The 19,270-nt window shown below is 52.6% G+C and overlaps 1 protein-coding gene across 1 annotated transcript in view; it reads right to left on the reverse strand.

The window, feature by feature from the left end:
* The window catches only part of CSF2RB (colony stimulating factor 2 receptor subunit beta), a 24,181-nt gene extending 5,211 nt beyond the window's left edge, over window positions 1-18,970 (reverse strand). The window contains exons 1-10 of the mRNA XM_044915820.1: window positions 18,929-18,970; window positions 12,308-12,545; window positions 11,209-11,332; window positions 8,451-8,641; window positions 5,643-5,794; window positions 5,392-5,560; window positions 4,773-4,908; window positions 4,442-4,599; window positions 3,185-3,324; window positions 2,055-2,217 (exon numbers count right to left, since the gene is read on the reverse strand). Of these exons, the coding sequence (XP_044771755.1) occupies window positions 2,055-2,217; window positions 3,185-3,324; window positions 4,442-4,599; window positions 4,773-4,908; window positions 5,392-5,560; window positions 5,643-5,794; window positions 8,451-8,641; window positions 11,209-11,332; window positions 12,308-12,383 (1,309 nt within the window). The 5' untranslated portion in view covers window positions 12,384-12,545; window positions 18,929-18,970. The remainder of the gene's footprint in view (window positions 1-2,054; window positions 2,218-3,184; window positions 3,325-4,441; window positions 4,600-4,772; window positions 4,909-5,391; window positions 5,561-5,642; window positions 5,795-8,450; window positions 8,642-11,208; window positions 11,333-12,307; window positions 12,546-18,928) is intronic.
* Window positions 18,971-19,270: the final 300 nt, after the last annotated feature.

Genomic DNA, 19,270 nt, shown 5'->3' on the forward strand with positions numbered 1-19,270 from the left:
GTGGCAGAGCTGGAGGCTTAGGAGGGGGAGGAGGCGAGGCCAGGGCAGAGTCCCCAGACCCTGCTCTGTGCTGCTGTGGTGCTCCAGAAGCAGCTCACTGTCTTGAGGTGCAGAGTGGGGGGAAGGCCAGACACGGGCTAAGAAGGACAGGGAAATGGCCTGACCTCCACCCCTCCCCCGCAACACAAGGTTTAAGCTCTGGGAAGTGATGTGCAGATACTGGAGTATCGGAGCCAAAGGCCAAGAAAGAATTCTTGAGATGTCTTTGATGCAAAAAGATGTTGTTGTTTTGTTTTGTTTTTAAGATTTTATTTATTTATTTGACAGAGAGAGAGACAGTGAGAGAGGGAACACAAGCAGGGGGAGTGGGAAAGGGAGAAGCAGGCCTCTAGCTGAGCAGGGAGCCTGATGCGGGGCTCGATCCCAGGACCCTGAGATCATGACCTGAGCCGAAGGCAGTCGCTTAACCAACTGAGCCACCCAGGCGCCCCAAAAGATGTTTTTATTATAGCACGGGGACAGGACCCATGGGAGGAAGGGCTGCCCAGGGATTGTGAGCAGTGACTGATTATACACTTTGGAGTTGGGGGAGGTAAAGACTGCAGGTTATAAGAAAATTTAATTTTGTCTACATTTCTTTTGCCCTTGTTCCCCACATCAGGAAAGACACAGAGGGTTAGATTCTTTCCGGTAGCAGGAGGGGGTGGGGACTATAGCTCAGGGACTATAGCTCAGGGCAAACACTGTGGACTTCATGTAGGAGGCAACGCATAAGCTTGAGCTTCAAGTAACAGGGAGGTTTGGAGAGGTAGAGATGGAAAAAACCTGGTGGAGGAACCAGGAGGGGTAAAGGCCCATCAGGAGCCCCAACGTCAAGCCCCTCACAGGCTGGGCCCCTCCAGGGCTCCCTTGGTCTCTTCTCTTAGGCCTGGTGTCCAGACCTCTTTTCTACTCGATTGTAACCCTCTTCCTGGGACTCGTCCCCTGCGAGGCTGGCTGCGGCTGGGGTCCTTGCTGCTAATAACTCCTCCCTCCTCCTGGACCTAGTCTTGTACTTGTCTCCCGGTGGTCACTATAGAAGCAGGGAGATTAAGAAATCTGGGGCATCTGGGTGGCTCAGTCGGTTAAGTGTCTGACTCTTTTTTTTTTTTTTTAAAGATTTTATTTATTTGACAGAGAGAGATACAGCGAGAGAGGGAACACAAGCAGGGGGAGTGGGAGAGGGAGAAGCAGGCTCCGTGCTGAGCAGGGAGCCCGATGCGGGGCTCGATCCCAGGACCCTGGGACCATGACCTGAGCCGAAGGCAGACGCTTAACGACTGAGCCACCCAGGCGCCCCAAGTGTCTGACTCTTTTTTTTTTTTTTTAAGATTTTATTTATTTATTTGAGACAGAGAGAATGAGAGAGACAGAGAGCACATGAGAGGGGATAGGGTCAGAGGACGAAGCAGACTCCCTGCCGAGCAGGGAGCCTGATGCGGGACTCGATCCCGGGACTCCAGGATCATGACCTGAGCCGAAGGCAGTCGCTTAACCAACTGAGCCACCCAGGCACCCCAAGTGTCTGACTCTTGATCTTGGCTCAGGTCTTGATCTCATGGGCGTGAGTTCAAGCCCTGCGTTGAACTCCACTGGGTGTGGAGCCTACTTAAAAGAAAAAAAAAAAATCAGAAAGAAATCAGACCAAACCCTTCCAGTCCCAGGCCTCAGTCCATAGCTCCTGATGTTTGCTGCCATGATAACTGTAACTGGAAATTCGGGCTGAGTGGTCACTAGGTGATGGCTGCTACAAAGGCTAATGAAGCCATGGGCCATATTAGTAGAGGGCTAAGGTCCGGTCTGAGGGAGGAGCGACAGTGAGGACTGCTTTTCGCTGCTCTCAAGACCTCACCTGCAGTCTGTGTTGCACACCAGGTGTCACTTCGTGTGACTAGTGACACATAGAAGAAAGGATACTTGGGTGGGGTGGGGTCACACTTCTGTGTCCACATCACGTTTGTCCTCTGCCCAGCTGGGCTGTACCCGGGAGGGAGGGTGGAGGCTGGGAGACATACCCCACTCGGTGTCCCAGAAGCTCTCCTCACTCCACTCGCTCCAGATACCGTTGTAGCCGCTGGGGGTGGGCTTGACCCTCACTCTTGCCTGGTACCTGGTAGAGGGCTCCAGTGGCGGCAGCGACATGCTGTGGGCGTTCTGGAGGGTTTCCGTCTTGCTCTCCTGAGGGCACACGTGAGTGAGCAGGTGTGCTGAGGCTGAGGCAACTTGCTGGTGTGTGTGGGGCACAGCCCCAAACCCCTCCCACCTCAGGGCCCCGGGTTTTCTGTCCCATCAGTCTCCAGCTGCATCTGCATCCCCAGGTCTGAGGCAGTCCCCCCAGCCCCCATGGAGGGCCCTACTCCAGTGCTCGCAGAGGTAGAGCACTCTGGGTGGGACTGCGGATTGCATTCCTATGCCCTAGGACAATACCAAGGCCCAGAAATCCTGAAGACACATCATGTCCCACCCTCACTCTGAGACAAACCCCCCAACCTCCCAGCTCCTCAGGGACAGCCTAGACCCCAATTATGGCCTTCCCAGGAATGCTGTGCAGCATGACTGGACTCGGGGGGCCTGCTCCTAGCTCCCCCACTGACCGCGCCCCTCCTGGCTTCAGTTTCCCTATTTCCAGGCTGAAGGTCTGCAGCTGGCTCCAAGGTTTCTGACTTGGGCCACGGGGAGCCCCAGGTTCTGTACACAGGGCCCGAGGCTACCTGGGGGTGCGGGCCAGAGATGGAACCCTGGGCTGGGGCCCTGCCTGCTTTATCAGGAGCAGCTCTGCTCGGAGCGGCTGCACAGTTGTATTCCAGAGAAGACCTCTTTGAAGAAGAGTCCCTCGGTGACTTTGGAAAACCCTTCATCCGGCTTGTCTCCCTGCCCTCCGAGCCCTGACATTTGCATGCTTTTCGCAGTTCGGGGTCCCATAGTTCATTCTGGCCATGTCACATCACCTCTGTGAGCCATAGACCTTCACCAAGGGAGGGGACAGTGACCAGCCGACCGCACAGGGTCATGACTGCTACGTCTCAGCAGCTTCCTCTGACTGGTCCCCATGCTGGGAGCCAGGCACCTGGCAGGTTGGGGCTCTCCTGTGTGTTTTCTCACCCCGCCCCCCCCCAGACTGTGCTTCCGGGGCAGAGGTCCTCACCTCCCATGAGGCTGCATCTTTCTTGTACTGGACCTGGAAGGTGTGACCTATGTGTTTGTAGAACATCTCCTCTGCCATCCAGTGCAGGGTGTAGCCGTCTCTGCTCTTAGTCACATTGAGTGTCGGCTGAGCCATCTGGACTGGAGGGAGGGAAACCTTTAGGAAACGTTGTTCCTATCATGCCTCCAATGGAACATTCTTTTCATTCCATGTTGGTCACAGGTGCTCTCTCTAACTGGGTCCAGCCAATCTCGGGGTCCTTGAACCCCCACTCCCCCGAGCAGCCCTTCTCTGGGGAGATGCTGAGATACACTTGTTTTGCAGTGAGGTGACCCAAAGCATGGGTTACTCCTCACATTTAAGTAAAAATAAAAACACCAGTAATTGGTCCTCTTCTGGAGCATTAGCTATGTTGTATGCACTGTCCTACAGGCTCGGTCTGCATGAATCCCTTCACTTGATTCTAACAGCAACCCCTACATGGTAGGTCCTATTCATTTGCCACAGTTCACAGATGAAGAAACTGAGCCCCAGAATGATTAAGTCACCTGCCAAGGACAAGGCAGCTAACAAGTGGTGGAAAAAAGATGGCAACCCAGCAGACCCCCAGAGTGACTGGTGGATTCCAACCCAGGTGACAGAGACAGATGGGCTCTGGCCTCCTGCACACACTCAAGACTGGGTGGAAGAGCCTGAGGCCCTGAGAAGCCATGCAGGAGGTTCCTTTGCACGGGGTCCTTGCTACACAAGAAGAATCAGGGATATGATCCTGTGAGGAATTACAATTTCTTTGCACGTATTCTAGCCCTGATTGAAGAAGTCAATCATAGATCAGTTATTTTGAAGATGGAAAATATCCCTTGGTGGAGGACTTTGGGAACCTCAGAGAGAAAAATCCAGTCAGGGAAGGAAAGGGAAAGTTTGATGGGAGGACGTGGTTGGCAGGAGGGACCACAGAGCAGCTCAACAGAAAAGCAGAGCTAAAGGAAGGTGAAAACAGGTTTTAAAGATGTGTTCGTGGGGATTCTCAGTTGAACCTTTCTTCATATTATTTGCCATTGTCATTGTTGTTGCTTCTTGAGCACTTCAAGAAGAGATTCAAATGACTTTTGTTCCCTTTGCTCACTGGGCTGCGTTTGGTTGACAGCGACAAACAGGAGAGCCGGCCATCAGGAGTCCTGAGTTGATGTGGGGACACACGCAACAGGATCATTGCAGGAGCACCCACGACAAAGGCGGGTGGGGAGGCAAACTCACTGTGGTCCGAGCTCTTTATAAACTTCTCCTCCTTCTTCAGCCGAAGGGAGATGGTGTATTGGCTGTGGTTTCCGGGGTCGGGCACGGGAATCTGGCATCGGTATCGGACGTGGAGGCCGGGGAACTCCTCCTTCAGCACTGGGGAGCACTCTTCCTCCCTGAGGATCACGGTGGAGGTGAGGGCAGAAGGAGGCAGGCGCCACGGGAGGGATGTGACCTCGGGAGGCGCCGTGGCTTCCGCTGGGGCCCCCAGAGTCAGGGGGAGGCCTGGAGAGGGCAAGGTGTTGAGGCGGGGAGGGGAGGGGTGGGGAGGGAGAAAGGGGACACTCACCCTGCATTGGGGCTGGCCTTGTAGAAGAGGGTGAAGGAGACTGTGCTGGCCACCTCGGACCTCACTTCCCAGGAGCAGCTAAGCACGGCAGCCCCGTCGAAGAAGCACTGGAGGTTCTGGGGCTGGGCCTTGTCCCCTGGGAGGGGAGACAGTCCCTTATTCATTCCCTCCTGCATTCATTCCTTTGCTCTCAGGGGGCCTACTGGGAGCCTCATCTCCTAGAGATCATGGGCTTGGGCCCCAGAAAAACTCGGGCTTCAACGTAGCCTGAAGCCGCCAGCTGGGTGAGTGAATCCCGTGACCCTTCACACCCCACTGGGCAAAATGGGGAGGGCATCTCGTTTCCGTGCTCGGGGCCTCAACACAGTGATGTTGGTTCGTCTCCACGGAGCACAACACTCAGGAAGACACAGCTGCTCATCAGGCTACTGTCATTGTCACTGAAAGTGCCCCTAGCCAGAAGATGTGCAGAGGCCGGGGCCCGGAGGGAGTTGGCCCAGGGAAGCGATTCTAAACCCGTGACACAGGAGACTGGTGGAATCCCGCAGAACGGACTCCCCGGAGCTGGACGAGCCGCCCTCCCCTCAGAAAGGCATTGCCCCAACTTTGACCCTGTCACCTGTCTGCGAGGGCCAGCAGACCTCCGGGCTCCACTGGCTAGGCCGCCCCGAGAGCCCTGAGCTGGGGGCCAGATGGGTGCGCACTCGGGCCACATAGGTGCTGCTGGGAATGAGGTGCTCTGGTGCCAGGACGGCCTGGGAGGACTTGAAGTAGAGGGTGGAGGCCTCCTGTGGGGAGAGAGGGGTTAGTGGAGAGGCGCCCGCTGGGCCGGTCCCTTGGCTTGGGGGCGGAGCTGGCCATGGTCCTGACCTCCCAGGAGTCCTGCAGCCGCTTGTAGACCACCTCATACTCCAGGTTGGACAGCCAGTGGCTCTGGGAACCAGGAAGGGCCACCGTCCAGGTCAGCAGGAAGCGGTCCCTGGTGCTATTGATCAGGAGGTCCTTGGGCGCCGGGGCCTGCACTGGAGGAAGGGGGGCAAGGGCCCATAAGGGGCTGGATGACTGTCGGGCGGCATTTTCTGTGTGGCAGATGGGCTCCAGGCTGAGTGCTGCCCCTACCAGCAAGTGGCCTCGGACAAGACCCCTTTCCTCTGTGGACCTCAGGCCCTTCACCTGCAAAATTGTCTGGGGTCACTGTGAACACGAACAAAAGCTGTGCACATATCACATAAGCTCCATGAAGTGCTGGCAATAAGCTCCCAATGGAGCCCCCTGTCCCCATCTGTCCCCACCTGTCCCCAGGGCCCACCCTGCAGCCTGTGTGGTCCCCTTCCCAGCAGAGGGCGCTGTGGCTCACGTTACTCCCTCTTGCCCTGTCCACCCTCCTTCGCTTTCCACCTGCCCAGGGTCCTGCTCCTCTCAGAGCCCAGCATAAATGTCGCCTCCTTTAGTACCTTCTTGGATTCCCCTCTGCTGGGCAGAATCCCTCACTCCTTTTCCCGTCCCACCATAGCCCGATGTATGGTCCTTACAACCCTAGTGCATTCATGTGTTTCCATGTCTGCCCCTCCAAGTAATCAGGAGCTCGTGGGTGGCAGTGTTTGGGCCTTGACCCCCTTCCCTATCCCCACGGCCTGAGAGTAGTGGCTCAGGGAATTTGGGGGACAAAGTGAGTGAAAGATGAATGACTACACAAATAGGTACGTGTAGGCAACCTTCAGAGACCTTTCAAGAAATCATTCCATCAGCCTACAGCAAGCGTCTGTCTGCTGGGAGAGCATATTCATTCATGAATGGCCTGGCTCCCGCCTTCCTGAAGTTTCTGTGTCTGAATGCTGAGGGGTGACTTTCAAGCACAATAAATTCAATGAGTCCAAACAAGGTGTAAATGTTCTGTGCTGGACGTGGGCCATAGCAACGCTGGAGCCTCTAGAAAATCTTAAGGCAGGAATAGCAGATACAGGGCACCCCCTCTTCAGTCCCCCACCCCTGCACCCACAGCAGGCTCATCAGTCCCTGCACGACTAGCCCCTGAGCCTGTCAGGGAGTGGGAATCCCTCTCAGTATGGAGCTCTAGAAGCTGTTACCTGAACGGACCAGGAACCCAAGCAAACACCTATTCACCCGACCTGAGAGATTTTAGTCGGCTAGCTCATTGCACAGGTCAAGAACCTGAGAAGGGAAGTGAAATGTCCCAGACTTCCGCGTGTGGGGACCTCGAATGCACACCTGTCCTCTTGCCCAACACCTGCCAGCCTCCCTGATTCATTGCCAAAATGGTTTGGGCTGGAACTTGACCTCCTTGCTGAACATACGCTTCAGGAGGCAAACACCACACTCCCTCCCCCCTTTCTAAGTTGACACCTTCCCTGTGACCAGGCCACCAGATCCTGGGATAAATGATGGATGGTTTTCCCAACCTGCCCTGCCCTCCCGTCTCCCAGCCTTGGCACGTGCCCATTTCCTCTACCAGGAATGCTCTTCCTGCTCTGTTCTCCCACCCACCCTTCAGCCCTCCCTGCAAAGCTCTTTCCTCTGGGAACCCTGTCCTGACCACCACCCCCAACCCGAGGCTCCTCACCCACTGCCCCAGCGCATGGCATCCACCTGTGGTTCAACTTCTACTGTTTCCTGCCTCTCTGCATGCTCTGAGGCCCACCGGGATGGGTCCTTTCTCATCCATCAAACATGTTTTGAGACCCTGTTTGAAATGAATTCACCATGGCCTAACCCATCCCCTCTTCCAGGCAACAGCTTTGTGCTGCTGTGATGAAAACAGGCAGAAAACAAAGGCCGGAGCCCCCTTTCCATCCGATGCTTGCAGGTGCAACGGGCTGCCCAGTGTTTGGGACCCAGGACGCTAAGTCACACACATTGCATCCGAGTGGCCTTGAGCAAGTTCCTGTTCTCTTGGCTCCATTTCATTATCAGTGAAATGGGGTAAAAAAAAAAAAAAGTAGTGCACGACACCATGGATTATTGTAGTTATTAAATAATATTGGGCAGTGTTTCCTAAAAGCCAGTCATCTGTGGGATTCTTACCACGTGAATTCCAACTTTAAAAGATGATCCTCTCAAACATCTCTATTTTAGGTTCATTCTGAGCACAGATATAATTGAATTAATGAGACTGAAGTGCTGGTTATATATAACTGTGTAATATACAGTCACATGAAACTTAACTATTTACATAAAATGATCATTGACACCCACCCAAGAGCACTGGTTTTGGGGGCCGCTGTGGACACACGGCGTGCTCGCTGGCCCATCACTGTCACCACCACTCAGGGGTGGCACTTTGGAAGAGTTATATGACCTCTCTGGGCTTTAATGGGCTTTAATCACCTCATCTGAAACTGGGCTGTTGCAGACATTGGATGAGACTAGATTGGTGATGAGTGCTTTCGGGCTGTAAAGTTTCTACCTGAATAGGAAGGATTGTTCTGGAAGGGAAGCCTTCACCACTCCAGGTGGTGGGGCAGCCAGGGCCAAGGGAGGTGCCATTGGCCAGGGGCTCCTCACATTATTGCTCAATGCCTCCATCACAGGAAGACTGTAGCCTCTTCTCTCAAGAGACCAAACCCACCCCCAAGCCAGTGAAGACTCTCACTCCCAGGCCCTTCTGCAGGCTGGCCACCTGCCGAGGGGCCACCTCCATCCGGGGATCCCAGGCCTTACCATGCTGGGTCAGAGTGACGGTGAGCTGGGTGCCCAGAGGCCGGTCCGGTTGGAATGAGAAGTAGTCTCTGTCAGCAATAACGAAAAGCTCGTAGGGAATGACACATCTTCTGGACACACAGCCGGAACAAGGGTGGTCTAACAAGGCCGTGTCGTTACTGAGGTCACAAGGTACTGGCTTTGGAGGGTCCCTGCCAGGAGAGAACGTGGTTAGCCCAAGGTGAGGGAGAGTCACTCATTCAGCAAATGTCAGTAAGTGGTCACCACGTGTGGGGCTCTGTCCAGGGTCAGGGGGACACACGTGACGAGACTAAATAAAATACGTCATGTGTCAAACGGAGCAAACTTCACATAGACAAATACAGCAGGGCAGGGAGATAAGGAAGCCAGAAGGGCTGGGGTGGGGGTACAATTTCAAATAGAGGAGAGAGGGGAGGCCTCATGGAAAAGGTGACTTTGGGGCAGAAACTCGAAGGAAGTGAGGGAGGGAGCCACGCACATTCTGGGGAAAGAGGAATTTAGGTAAAGGCAACAGCAGGTGCAAAGGCCCTGGGGCAGGCACAGGCTTGGAGTGTTGTATGACTAGGCAGTTACCCAGTGTGCATGGGGGAGAGTCTGTGAGGGTGGGAGGCGGAGACCAGTAGAGCAAGGTGACAGGCAGCAGTGTTTAAGAGGAATTTAAGGAATTTGGATGTCACCGCGAGTGGGGAAAATGTGGAGTTATGAGCAGCGGAGTGACATATCGTGACATCTGCTTTGAAAGGCTTCCTCTAGCTGCTGGGTTGTGGATAGATTGGGTTGGGGGGAGGATGGTAGTCTTGGAAACAGAGACCAGGTAGGAGGCTTCTGGAATATTCAAGTGATAGGAAGTGGTTTGCACCAGGGTGGTGATGTTAGCCTTGGCCAGATTCACATTCTATTTAAAGATGAAGCCGACAGCATTTGCTGGTGGATTAGAGGCACCGGTGGGGAAGGAATGGTGGTAAAGAAGGTAAAGGAACATACCTCCCAGTTGCTCAGTTGGAGCCTCTGGGAGCTCTCATTTAGTGAAGCGGGATGTGGGAATGAACAGGAGCCGTGTTTGGGGGCAGGGCAGGAATTTGGTTTAGAACAGTGGGGGTGGAAGACACCTTTCTCTAAGGACCTGTGGAGAGCCAGGTGCACCTGCAGGCCTGGAGCTTAGGGGCGGGTGGGGCTGGTGAGCGTGTGAGTGTTACCGGTGCGCAGCCTCAGGCTAGGCTGGGTCTCCGCCCCTGGATCAGGATATACCAGAGTGGAGATACAAGGATGAACCCCCAGGCATCCTTCAAGTTGGAGACGAAAGAAGGGAGCAAACAGGGAGACAGAAAAGGTGAGCTGGGGGAGACACAAGGAGAGGGGAGAGTGTGGTGGCTGGAAGCCAGTAGACGGAGGTGCTTCCTGAGAACACTGGTCAGTCTGCGTCGGGTGCTGCCCACGGTCAAGATGGGAGACTGAACGTTGGATTTAGCAGCAGGGAGGGCTTTGGTGCCTTGGGCAGGAGCAGTCTGGGGGGCCTGATGGGGGCAGCAGAAGCCCAGGGGCGTGGGTTCAGAATAATTGGAAAGACCTGGGACTCAGTGGGTCTAGACAACTCTTTGGAGGAGGGTGGCCTCAAAGGGAGGCAGAGGATGGGCCCCGCTGAAGAAGATGGGGGTCAGGAGGCCCCCCCAGAGCTGCAGCCTTTGTTGGCAGGGGTAAGTGGGGGTCCGGTCACATTTGCTCAGGGATCGGGAATGATCCTGGGAGAGGGCCTGTCGATGGCACAGGGAGAGCGGAGAGTGGGGCGGCAGTGATGTTCTTGAGCAGCAAGAGTGGGTGGGATCCCGGGGCACAGCCTTAGACAGGTCTGGGGTAGGAACTCACTGCAGAGAGCACCCAGGGAGGTGCCAGGGGGGTGGGCGGGCGGTGTGAGCATGGAGGGGGCCGGGAGCCTCTCTTGTGCCGGGGAGGGGTGGGTGTCTCGGCGCAGGAGGAAGCGGGCTACAGCCAGGGCCGGGTGGGGGCGGGGGGGGCGGGTAGAGGAGTGCAAGGAGGGTGGAGCCGGGAAGATGGGGGCTCCCAGGAGCGCGGTAGAGAGGGCTGAGGGGCACTGCTGTGGGGTGTGAGGAGCCGCTCCTCCCCAGGGCTGGCCTCCAGCGGGTCTCCCTGCACCCGCGATGCCAGCCAGTTAATTATTTCTATTACTGTGAGTTAGACTGTCCCCAGACCCCAGGACGGTGCAAGGAATCTTCCCAAATGGCATATACCCCGGAGACCATGTGAAGGGGAAGGAGAAAACCCGCACTCTGGAGGCGGCATGGAGGCCAGCCCCCCATGCCAGACACAGGGCATTGGTCCCCGCTTGGCTGGTCAGCTGCCCTGTGGTCGGGAGAGGGACCTCACCTCTGCAGCCTCAGTTTGCGTGTCTGTGAACTGGGCATCATACCTGTGCCCTGCCCACCTCACAGTGAAGACAATCTAACAGCGACTTTTGCAGGGCAGTTGTGTTCAATTGTGATGAAATAAGATTATCGCCACCACTGTCATCAACGGCAAGGTTAACGTAGAAGACTCTTCCCAAAACCCCGACATCAGACACCAGCACCTGGGCCTGGCAAGCTGCCTAATGGAGCAGGAGCTCCTGGGCTGGGGCCGGGGCCTCCCCCTCCTGGCCCTCGGTGCGTCCCCCAGCCTGGCACAGCCGCACACAGCAGCAACCCTCCCTGTCCCCCGGCCCCTGGGCTCTGGTGTCACTCACTCATTCAGCCTCCGGTAGAGAGTCAGGTTGATGAGCCGCTGGGCGTCCTGAGTGCTTGCCCACCTGCATGTGATTTGGCTCTTGTAGTCATTATAGCAGCTCAGGGTCTGCAGCGGGACAGTGTCTGCCCAGGGAGAGGCACAAAGGGGGTCACATCTCTCCCCTCAAGATGTCCCTTGTCACCTCCTCTCCCAGCCCCTCTGCGATGCCCAGAGCTGGGGAGGGGTTTCCCAGAGTCCTACAGGGGCTACTGGCTGCTAGGCAGAGCTCCCTGGGGGCCCTGAGGGGGACAGAGGTTCTGGGGGTACAAGGGCCCTCCCTGGCCGTGGACTCTCCTGCCCAGAGAGAAACACCACGTTCTAGTCAGCATGGCACATCTCCTAAGCCCCTGCTGTGCCCTGCTCCTGGAAAGGGTCTCCCTCCCACCCCACGAGGGACACATGCTTCAGGCCCGGGCCTTTGGAGCAGCCTGGGAGGAGAGGCACACGCCCACCCTGAAGAGTCAGCACGGCAGAGCCCTGTGGGACCTCCCCGGCCCGGGGCTCTTGGTCGGCTGCAGGGCCTCGTGCTGGGAAATGGAATGTGGTTCTCAGGGTTACCAGAGAAGCCGTGTTCTCTGGGAGCCCCTGGGGAGGGGGTTTGTGGGCCTCAGGAGCCAGAGGAACAACCCAGCAGAGCCTCCGAGCAGGAGGAGGGTGCCGGGGCCAAAGCAGGGGGAGACCACCAGTCTAAGGGCACCCAGGAACGAAGGCACAAAGGAGGGAACTGGTCAAGGCCGTCAGGGGAGCAGAGTATCTGGGGTGGGCTGGGGGCAGACATAAGGCTGGAACAACCAGCCTGGAGGTGAGAAGGCTCGAGTGCCAGGCGGACAAGTGTGGACAGAGAAGCCACATAAGCAGAGATGGACTTTCAGGAGGCTGGAGAAGGATGAGAATCCAGGAGGGGGGCGGGGGGCGCCAGAGAGGATCAAGGAAGGGGAAAATGAGGGAGGGAGGGAGGGAGGGGTCTGGGGGCTTCCTGGGGGACATGTGGGGGTGGCCTTGCTCAAGGACCGGCTGTGAGGAGGGGCTAGGAAAGGAGAGGAAGCAATGGAGCTCACCTTGGGCCCCTGCCACACTGGGCCCCCAGAACAGAGCCAGCAAGACAACGGGGAGCAGCCCCCAGGGCGGCACCATCTCTGGGGCAGCTCTGGATTAGCAGATGGCCAGCTCAAGTAGGTCCAGCGCTGCGTAGGGGCTGGGGTCCTCACTGGCCTGGAATCTTGGATTCATCCCCGGCTGGACGCCAGGCCAGACCCATGTCCCCAGCTCCTGTGAATCCTCTCTCCAGGATTCTGCCTGGAGAAGAGACTCCAGCTGAGAGTGGGCCCCTCCTATCCTGTAGCCCCAGGACTTGGCCCATGTTGCAGAGTGAACCCAGGAGTGATGCATGGGCTCCAGCACCCCCTGCCACCTCAGCCTGGCACCCAGGGCAGGCCCTTCCGCTTAGCCTCAGTGCCTAGGGCATGACTGTGAGGGCGATGCATTTAATGGCTTCTGCAGAAATAGGTACCCACCTGGTCGTGCACCAGGAACTCCTGTACAATCCCCTGGCCATGGGAAGACCTGGGAGGGAGCCCTGGTATTTGATTTGTTCTGAGCTCCCTGAGGGCCCTGACCTGATCTGCTTAGAGCAATCACAGAGTGTGGCGTCCACAGTGCCCTCCCCTGGGTGGGATCCCACGCGTGCTCACACCGTGCGCACACACACTCAGGGCCTCGTGCTGTCCTGCCCTCCCTCCATTTACTGTCATCCCTCCCACACCGCCCTCAGAATGCCCGTTCCCTTTTCTCTGCAGAAGGTTGGGGATTTCCTCTTTTCATTTCGTCTAGCCCTGGGAAGTACCCAGGAGAGTAGAGCAGAGCAGAGGACAGCAGCTCCTTTTCTCCCTGTAAGACGGTCTGAAACTTCACGAAGCATATATATACACACGCACAAAGCAGCAACTGTCCTACTGGGAAAAGCACAGCTCTGGACACAGCCGACTTGGCCTTCAGCACAGGCTCAGGCCTTCCCAGGCCAGTGACCTGGGTTGACCACCAATGCACCCTGAACCTTGTTCTCTGCACCAATAACATGGGTACAAACACATATCTCACATGAGAGGAACCCACCACGGTGATGTTTACAGAGCGGTTAGTCCGATAAAAGATCAGGAAAGGGGTGTCTGGGTGGCTCAGTCTGTTAAGCATCTGACTTTAGCTCAGGTCATGATCTCAGGGACCTGGGATCAAGCCCCGAGTTGACCCTAAGTCAAGCCCCAAGTCAAGCCCTGGGTTGGGTTCAGTGGGGAGTCTGCTTCTCCCCCTCTCTCTGCCCCTCCCCCAGGTTGTATACGAGCTCTCTCTCTCTCAAATAAATAAATAAAATCTTAAAAAAAAAAAAAAAGAGGCCCGGGAAAGAAGAGTGGGTTTGTTTGGAGATGGGGGAGGAGAGTATTTGTCCACTTCAGTACCTACAGATGGGGGCAATGCCACCAGGTAAGGGTGTGGGTCCTTGTGGCTGGTACAGCTTGGTTTGCCTACCTGGAAATAGCCTAAAACCCCAGAGCTTCCATTTGGATCTTACCACAAGTAGAAATACTACATATGTAAAGAGAGTGATTCATCCTAAAATAAGTTAGAGGTTTAATACAATTCCAAAGAAAATTTAACATGAAGTTTTTTACAGGAACTCGGAAAAAAAAATATATGTGAGGACAGTTAATGAGATTTTTGAAAACGAGGAGGCTCTCCCCAATAGCAAAATTTATTGTAAAGATCCGGTAAGTAAAGCAGTGTGTTGCACACACACGATAGATCAATGGACATAACGACCACGCAATTCTATTCTACCCGAGAATGTACTACATGATGGAGGATTCATGAATCAATGCAAAGGGATGGAATATAAAAAGTGCTAAGATACTTGAATAACATTGTAAAACGTACCCACCTAAATCTCTACCCCACACCATCCCCAAATATCAAGTTAGTTACAAATTTAAATATAAGAAGTTAAATCATATTAAACTTGCAAACCATGTGGCAGACAGTGTCAGCTTCTGAGCTGTCCCCTTCCTCCCTGGTAAAAGAAACTCAAGTTTCAGCTTGGCTTGGTACTACACAGAATAAAAGATTACATTTCCTACTCTCTTTTATCGCTAGGTATGTTCATGTCACTAAATATTGTCCAAGGAGATGTGAGTGGAAACACTGGGTGTGCCTTCCAGAAAAGGCTTCTTAAAGAGAGTTGGCTCAGGTAGGAGGCTCCATGTTTGCCCTCCTGCCTCTCCTGCTTCTTCCAGCCTACAACTTGGAAGTGATGGCTGGAGCTCCAGAAGCCGTTTTGGACCATAAGGTTACCTTAAGGATGGAGCCCAATGCAACAGAAAGAGGGAAGCCTGGATCATTCTTGTCACGGTGGAGCAACCATACCAGCCTGAGAGTGCTTACCTCTGGACATCTTTTATGTGAGAAAAAAAAAAAAAAAACCTTCCATATTGTTAAGCCACCGTTGTTTGGGGACAAAACAGATGTAACTGGAAATAGAAGAAAACTTCACAGGGCTTAAAGGAGACAACAGTCCACTAAGTGAAGGGCAAACTCCATTTTTAATAATGCCATACTCAATCACATGCTGGTAAACTTTTGGCCATCCAAGAATAAAAGGATACTCCTAGAAGCTTCCAGAAGTAAACAAGCATTATTTTCAATGGAATAAGGGTCAGGTTGGTCAGATTTTCTCACAAGTGATCCTGAACTCTAAATAGATAATGATGTCTTGAAAATACTGAGGGAAAATATGTTTAAGCCTAGAATCATTGAAAAAGTCAAAGTTACATTGACGCTTGAGGGCAGAAAAACACATTTTGGAAATGTAAGACAAAGAAAAATTTCAGATCTTTTCTGAGGAACACAATTACTCTAGGATGTATTTCAGGAAAAAGAAAAACTGTCCAAGAAAGATAGTGTATGATACTGAAATTAATGGTAAGAAAAGAAGCCAATAAGATTTATACTGAGTAAAGAATTGTTATTTATAAAGTGAAAATAAGTGAATTCACAATCACAATATTGAAGTAAAACATAGATGATCGTAATGTGGGAGTTGGCTGTCAGATTAGGGGTGGAAAGCAAAGGAGAACTGAAAGCTTGCTAAGCTAAAGATCATGTCTTGTTTGGAGAAGCATATGTATGTTAATTACACCCAAAAGCAGAGGGAAAATATACATTAAATACGTGTGTTAAAAACGTAAGGGTTAATCGGGGCGCCTGAGTGGCTCAGTCGGTTAAGCGTCTGCCTTCTCGGCTCAGGTCATGATCCCAGGGTCCTGGGATCGAGCCCCACATCAGGCTCCCTGCTCAACAGGAAGCCTGCTTCTCCCTCTCCCACTCCCCCTGCTTGTGTTCCCTCTCTCGCTGTCTCTCTCTCTGTCAAATAAATAAATAAAATCTTTAAAAAAAATGTAAGGGTTAAAAACCACTAAGAGTGAGAGGTAAGCATGGAAGCAAAAGACTGATAGGGAGAGGGAGAAAAGAGAAGAGAAAAAGCAAACAACTTTTCACTCAAAACAAACATGCATACCAAAATTCCCAAACTCGTGAAGAAATTTAATGGTAGGAATAAAAACTGGAAATGGAAAAAAAAAAAAAAAGCAAAACACGAATTCATTCCAGACAAAAAGAATGTCATGGAACAATCTGACAAAGATGTTTAAAAGAAGAATGCATCATGGCCATATGGGGATTATTCCAGAAACAGATCAAGAGCCATTAAGACATCTCTTCATGAGTAAAAGAAACAGGCCAACAGATTAAAAGGGAAAAAAGGATCAGCTTATCTTGACAGATACTTCTCAATATTCGATAATACAAAAGCCCTTCCGATGAAACAAACGAACAGATGAACCTCGGCAAAGGAGACATTGAAGGGAACGTTGGCGTTTCTGGGCATCTACTACAAATCTGTAGTGACATCAGAGTCAAAAGGAAAATGTTCGTGTTCTTCTCGTCAAAGGAACAAACAGGGGAAGGCTGACCACAACTGCCATCTCCAGAGGTCAATCTTCCCCCCAATAATCTCTAAATTCAATGCAATCTAAATCAAAACTCCAAAAGGATTTTTACTGTGCGTGACAAACTGATTCTAGATTATAACAAACCAAACAGGAGAGACGGGTTCTTTAGCCAGAAAAATAATGGGGAATGTAATCGTAGACAGATGGAATGGAAAACAGTAAGGAAAATAACCAACCAGGAATTTGGGAGGTAAGAGTGGCATTTCTAATCATGGAGGCTACATACTCATAAATATGATGTTGAGACAGCTGATAATTTTTTTTTAAGTTAGATTACTACTTTATGTATTACCTGCCCCTCCAAATTGCAGGTGAATTAAAGATCTAAAAGTCAAAACTGAAATGGTAAAAACATTTCAAGTATTTCCTTAACCTTAGGGGTTGAAGAAGACACCAAATCCAAAAAGCATAAAGGAAAAACAATGATAAATTTGAGTTAGAAGCAACTAGCACACTTTTATATGAAACAAGATATCTTAAACATGGTAAAGAAAAAAGTCAAGTGATTATCTGGAAACATATTTAAAACATATGTAAATACACTGTTAATAAACCTAATAAATGAGCCACACCTACAGTAAATACATAAAAGGCAAAGAACCTGTAAGAAAATGGACAAAACATCTCCATACATTTCATAAAAGGAACCCGGATGGCCAACGAACATATATGGCAGATGCATAACTTCACCCATAATCAGGGAAAGGAAAAATCCAAGCAAGAATCAGATCATTTTCATCCATCCATCGGACACAGTTTAAAGACTGATCATCTCCCTGCCCCCCCAAAAATGGCCTTTCATGCAAGAATGTGAGAGTATATGTTAATTCAGCTACTTTGAGATGATCTGACAATATTTATTAAATTTTTAAATGCACAACCTCTTGCTTGGCAATTCTGCTTCTAGACATGTGGGCTGCAAAAGAAACACTTTCGCGAGTGTGGAAAAATTGGAGACAACCTAAATGTATATTAATATGGGATCGGGTAACCTGTGGTGTACCGCTACTAATTAATGCCACCTATTTCTTAGGGTTAATAAATGAGTTAAATCTATATGTGTTATTGCGGAACGTTGTCCTAAATGTAATATTAGGTGAAAAAAATAAGTCAAAGAGCGATATGTATATTATAATCCCATTTGTGTACAAAGGAAAACTCTATACTTGCAGCATGCTCAGAAGGTGTTTTGGGACCAGGGGATAGAGATAGCTGGCTATCTCTATCAAAAGTGTTCTCTTTTGTGTTACATGATTCTGGATCATTCTAACTGTTGATAAAGCAGATACCCATGTAGTCACTTAGTACTAAATACGCTCATCAAACAACTCAACTATCCTGTAGTATTGGTGGGTATGGCACAGGAGAAGAACTGGTGAATGAGAAAAAGAGTGATCAAAAGCGAACAGAGGGCGCCTGGGTGGCTCAGTTGGTTAAGCGACTGCCTTCGGCTCAGGTCATGATCCCGGAGTCCTGGGATCGAGTCCCACATCGGGCTCCCAGCTCGGCGGGGAGCCTGCTTCTCCCTCTGACCCTATCCCCTCTCATGCTGTTTCTCTCTCTCTCTCTCTCTCAAATAAATAAATAAATAAAATCTTAAAAAAAAAGTGAACAGAAAAGGTTTCATTCCTTATAAAACGATTAGAAAGCAGGAAAGATGAGAAGTAGAGAAAATCAGAACCTGGTGATACAAAACTGCTTTAGGGTCTTTGAAGACCCTATAGCAACTGGACATTTGCAACTTGTCACTTGGGCCTGACTGGAGAGGCCCCACAGGCTCGGACCTCCATGCGGACCAGAGGTACACCTGCAGCCCCATCCCCAGGGCAAATGCACGCACCCGCACACACCCTGCGGCAGCTACACCTAGACATCTCTCCGCCCCCGTCCCCATCCCAGCCCCGCACCCCGCCAGCCCGCACACTTGGGTACAGAACACCCACACCTGGGCCTGAACCCCACAAAGCAACAGAGGCTCGGGGCCGAGTATGCCAGCCAAAACACTTTCTTCCAGGGGGAAAAGAAGTCCCTGCGCAGGTGACCGGGCCCTTTCTCATCTTCCAAAGTGAGCTTCCAAAGCCACACCAAGCTCTGGGCCGCAGCATGACAAAGTTCCAGGTTTCCCCCTCTGCCTCCCAGTCTCTTTGCACCCCTACATCCCCACGACACACCCACACCCACAAGTGCGACCGCGCCCTTGCTCTCCCACTCTCCCTTTCTAAACCAGGGTGTCAGGGACTATCGGAGCTCTTCCCATTCCAGAGAGCAGGAGGCAGAAACCAGGGGGCAGGGAGAGGATGTTCTCACTGCCACCAACATCTTAGCGACACTTTCGTAGCAAAGCAAAGATGCCGCAAGTGTGTGACTCCCAGGCCGGAGCTCTCCACCTCCCCTGGCATTCTCCCTGCTGCCAGGACAGGGGACCCCGCAGGTGAGCTCCCCACCCTTACAGCCCTTCACACGGACACTCGGGCTGTCTCCTCGCCCCATGGCTCCTCAAGTCCCAGAGCCACACCTGCCCACTCCACACCCCCAGGCTCTGCTTGTCCTCGGTTCCCAGCCCAGACACCCCCTGCTCCCCCAGCCCTCCCCTTGAGCCTACCCCTGAAAGCCAGAACGTACCTCTTCACGGTGGGACTGCTCAGCCTTCTGCCAGAGTGTCCAGGCAACAGGGAGCCTCTCACGCTTCCTATTTATGCTGACGCCGTCGTTAGGAAACAGAGAAGCAGAAAGAGGAAGCGACACCAGGCCAGGCCGGTTTCTATGACTCGTCACAAGATCGCCCAGCTTCTGAGAACTGTGGACACCGAGATATCGATTTTTTTTTCTAGGCCTCACTGAGTTTGCAAATGTTGTTCCTTCGGCCACAAGTACTGCTCCCTATTCACTCCTGCGCATCTTCGTGAGCTCCGTGCCAAGTTGCTTCATGCAGCCCTCCCTCCCTGACGCCCCCGGGGGATGCAG

Source organism: Neomonachus schauinslandi, chromosome 5 (assembly GCF_002201575.2).
Source record: "Neomonachus schauinslandi chromosome 5, ASM220157v2, whole genome shotgun sequence".
Lineage (NCBI taxonomy): Eukaryota > Metazoa > Chordata > Mammalia > Carnivora > Phocidae > Neomonachus > Neomonachus schauinslandi.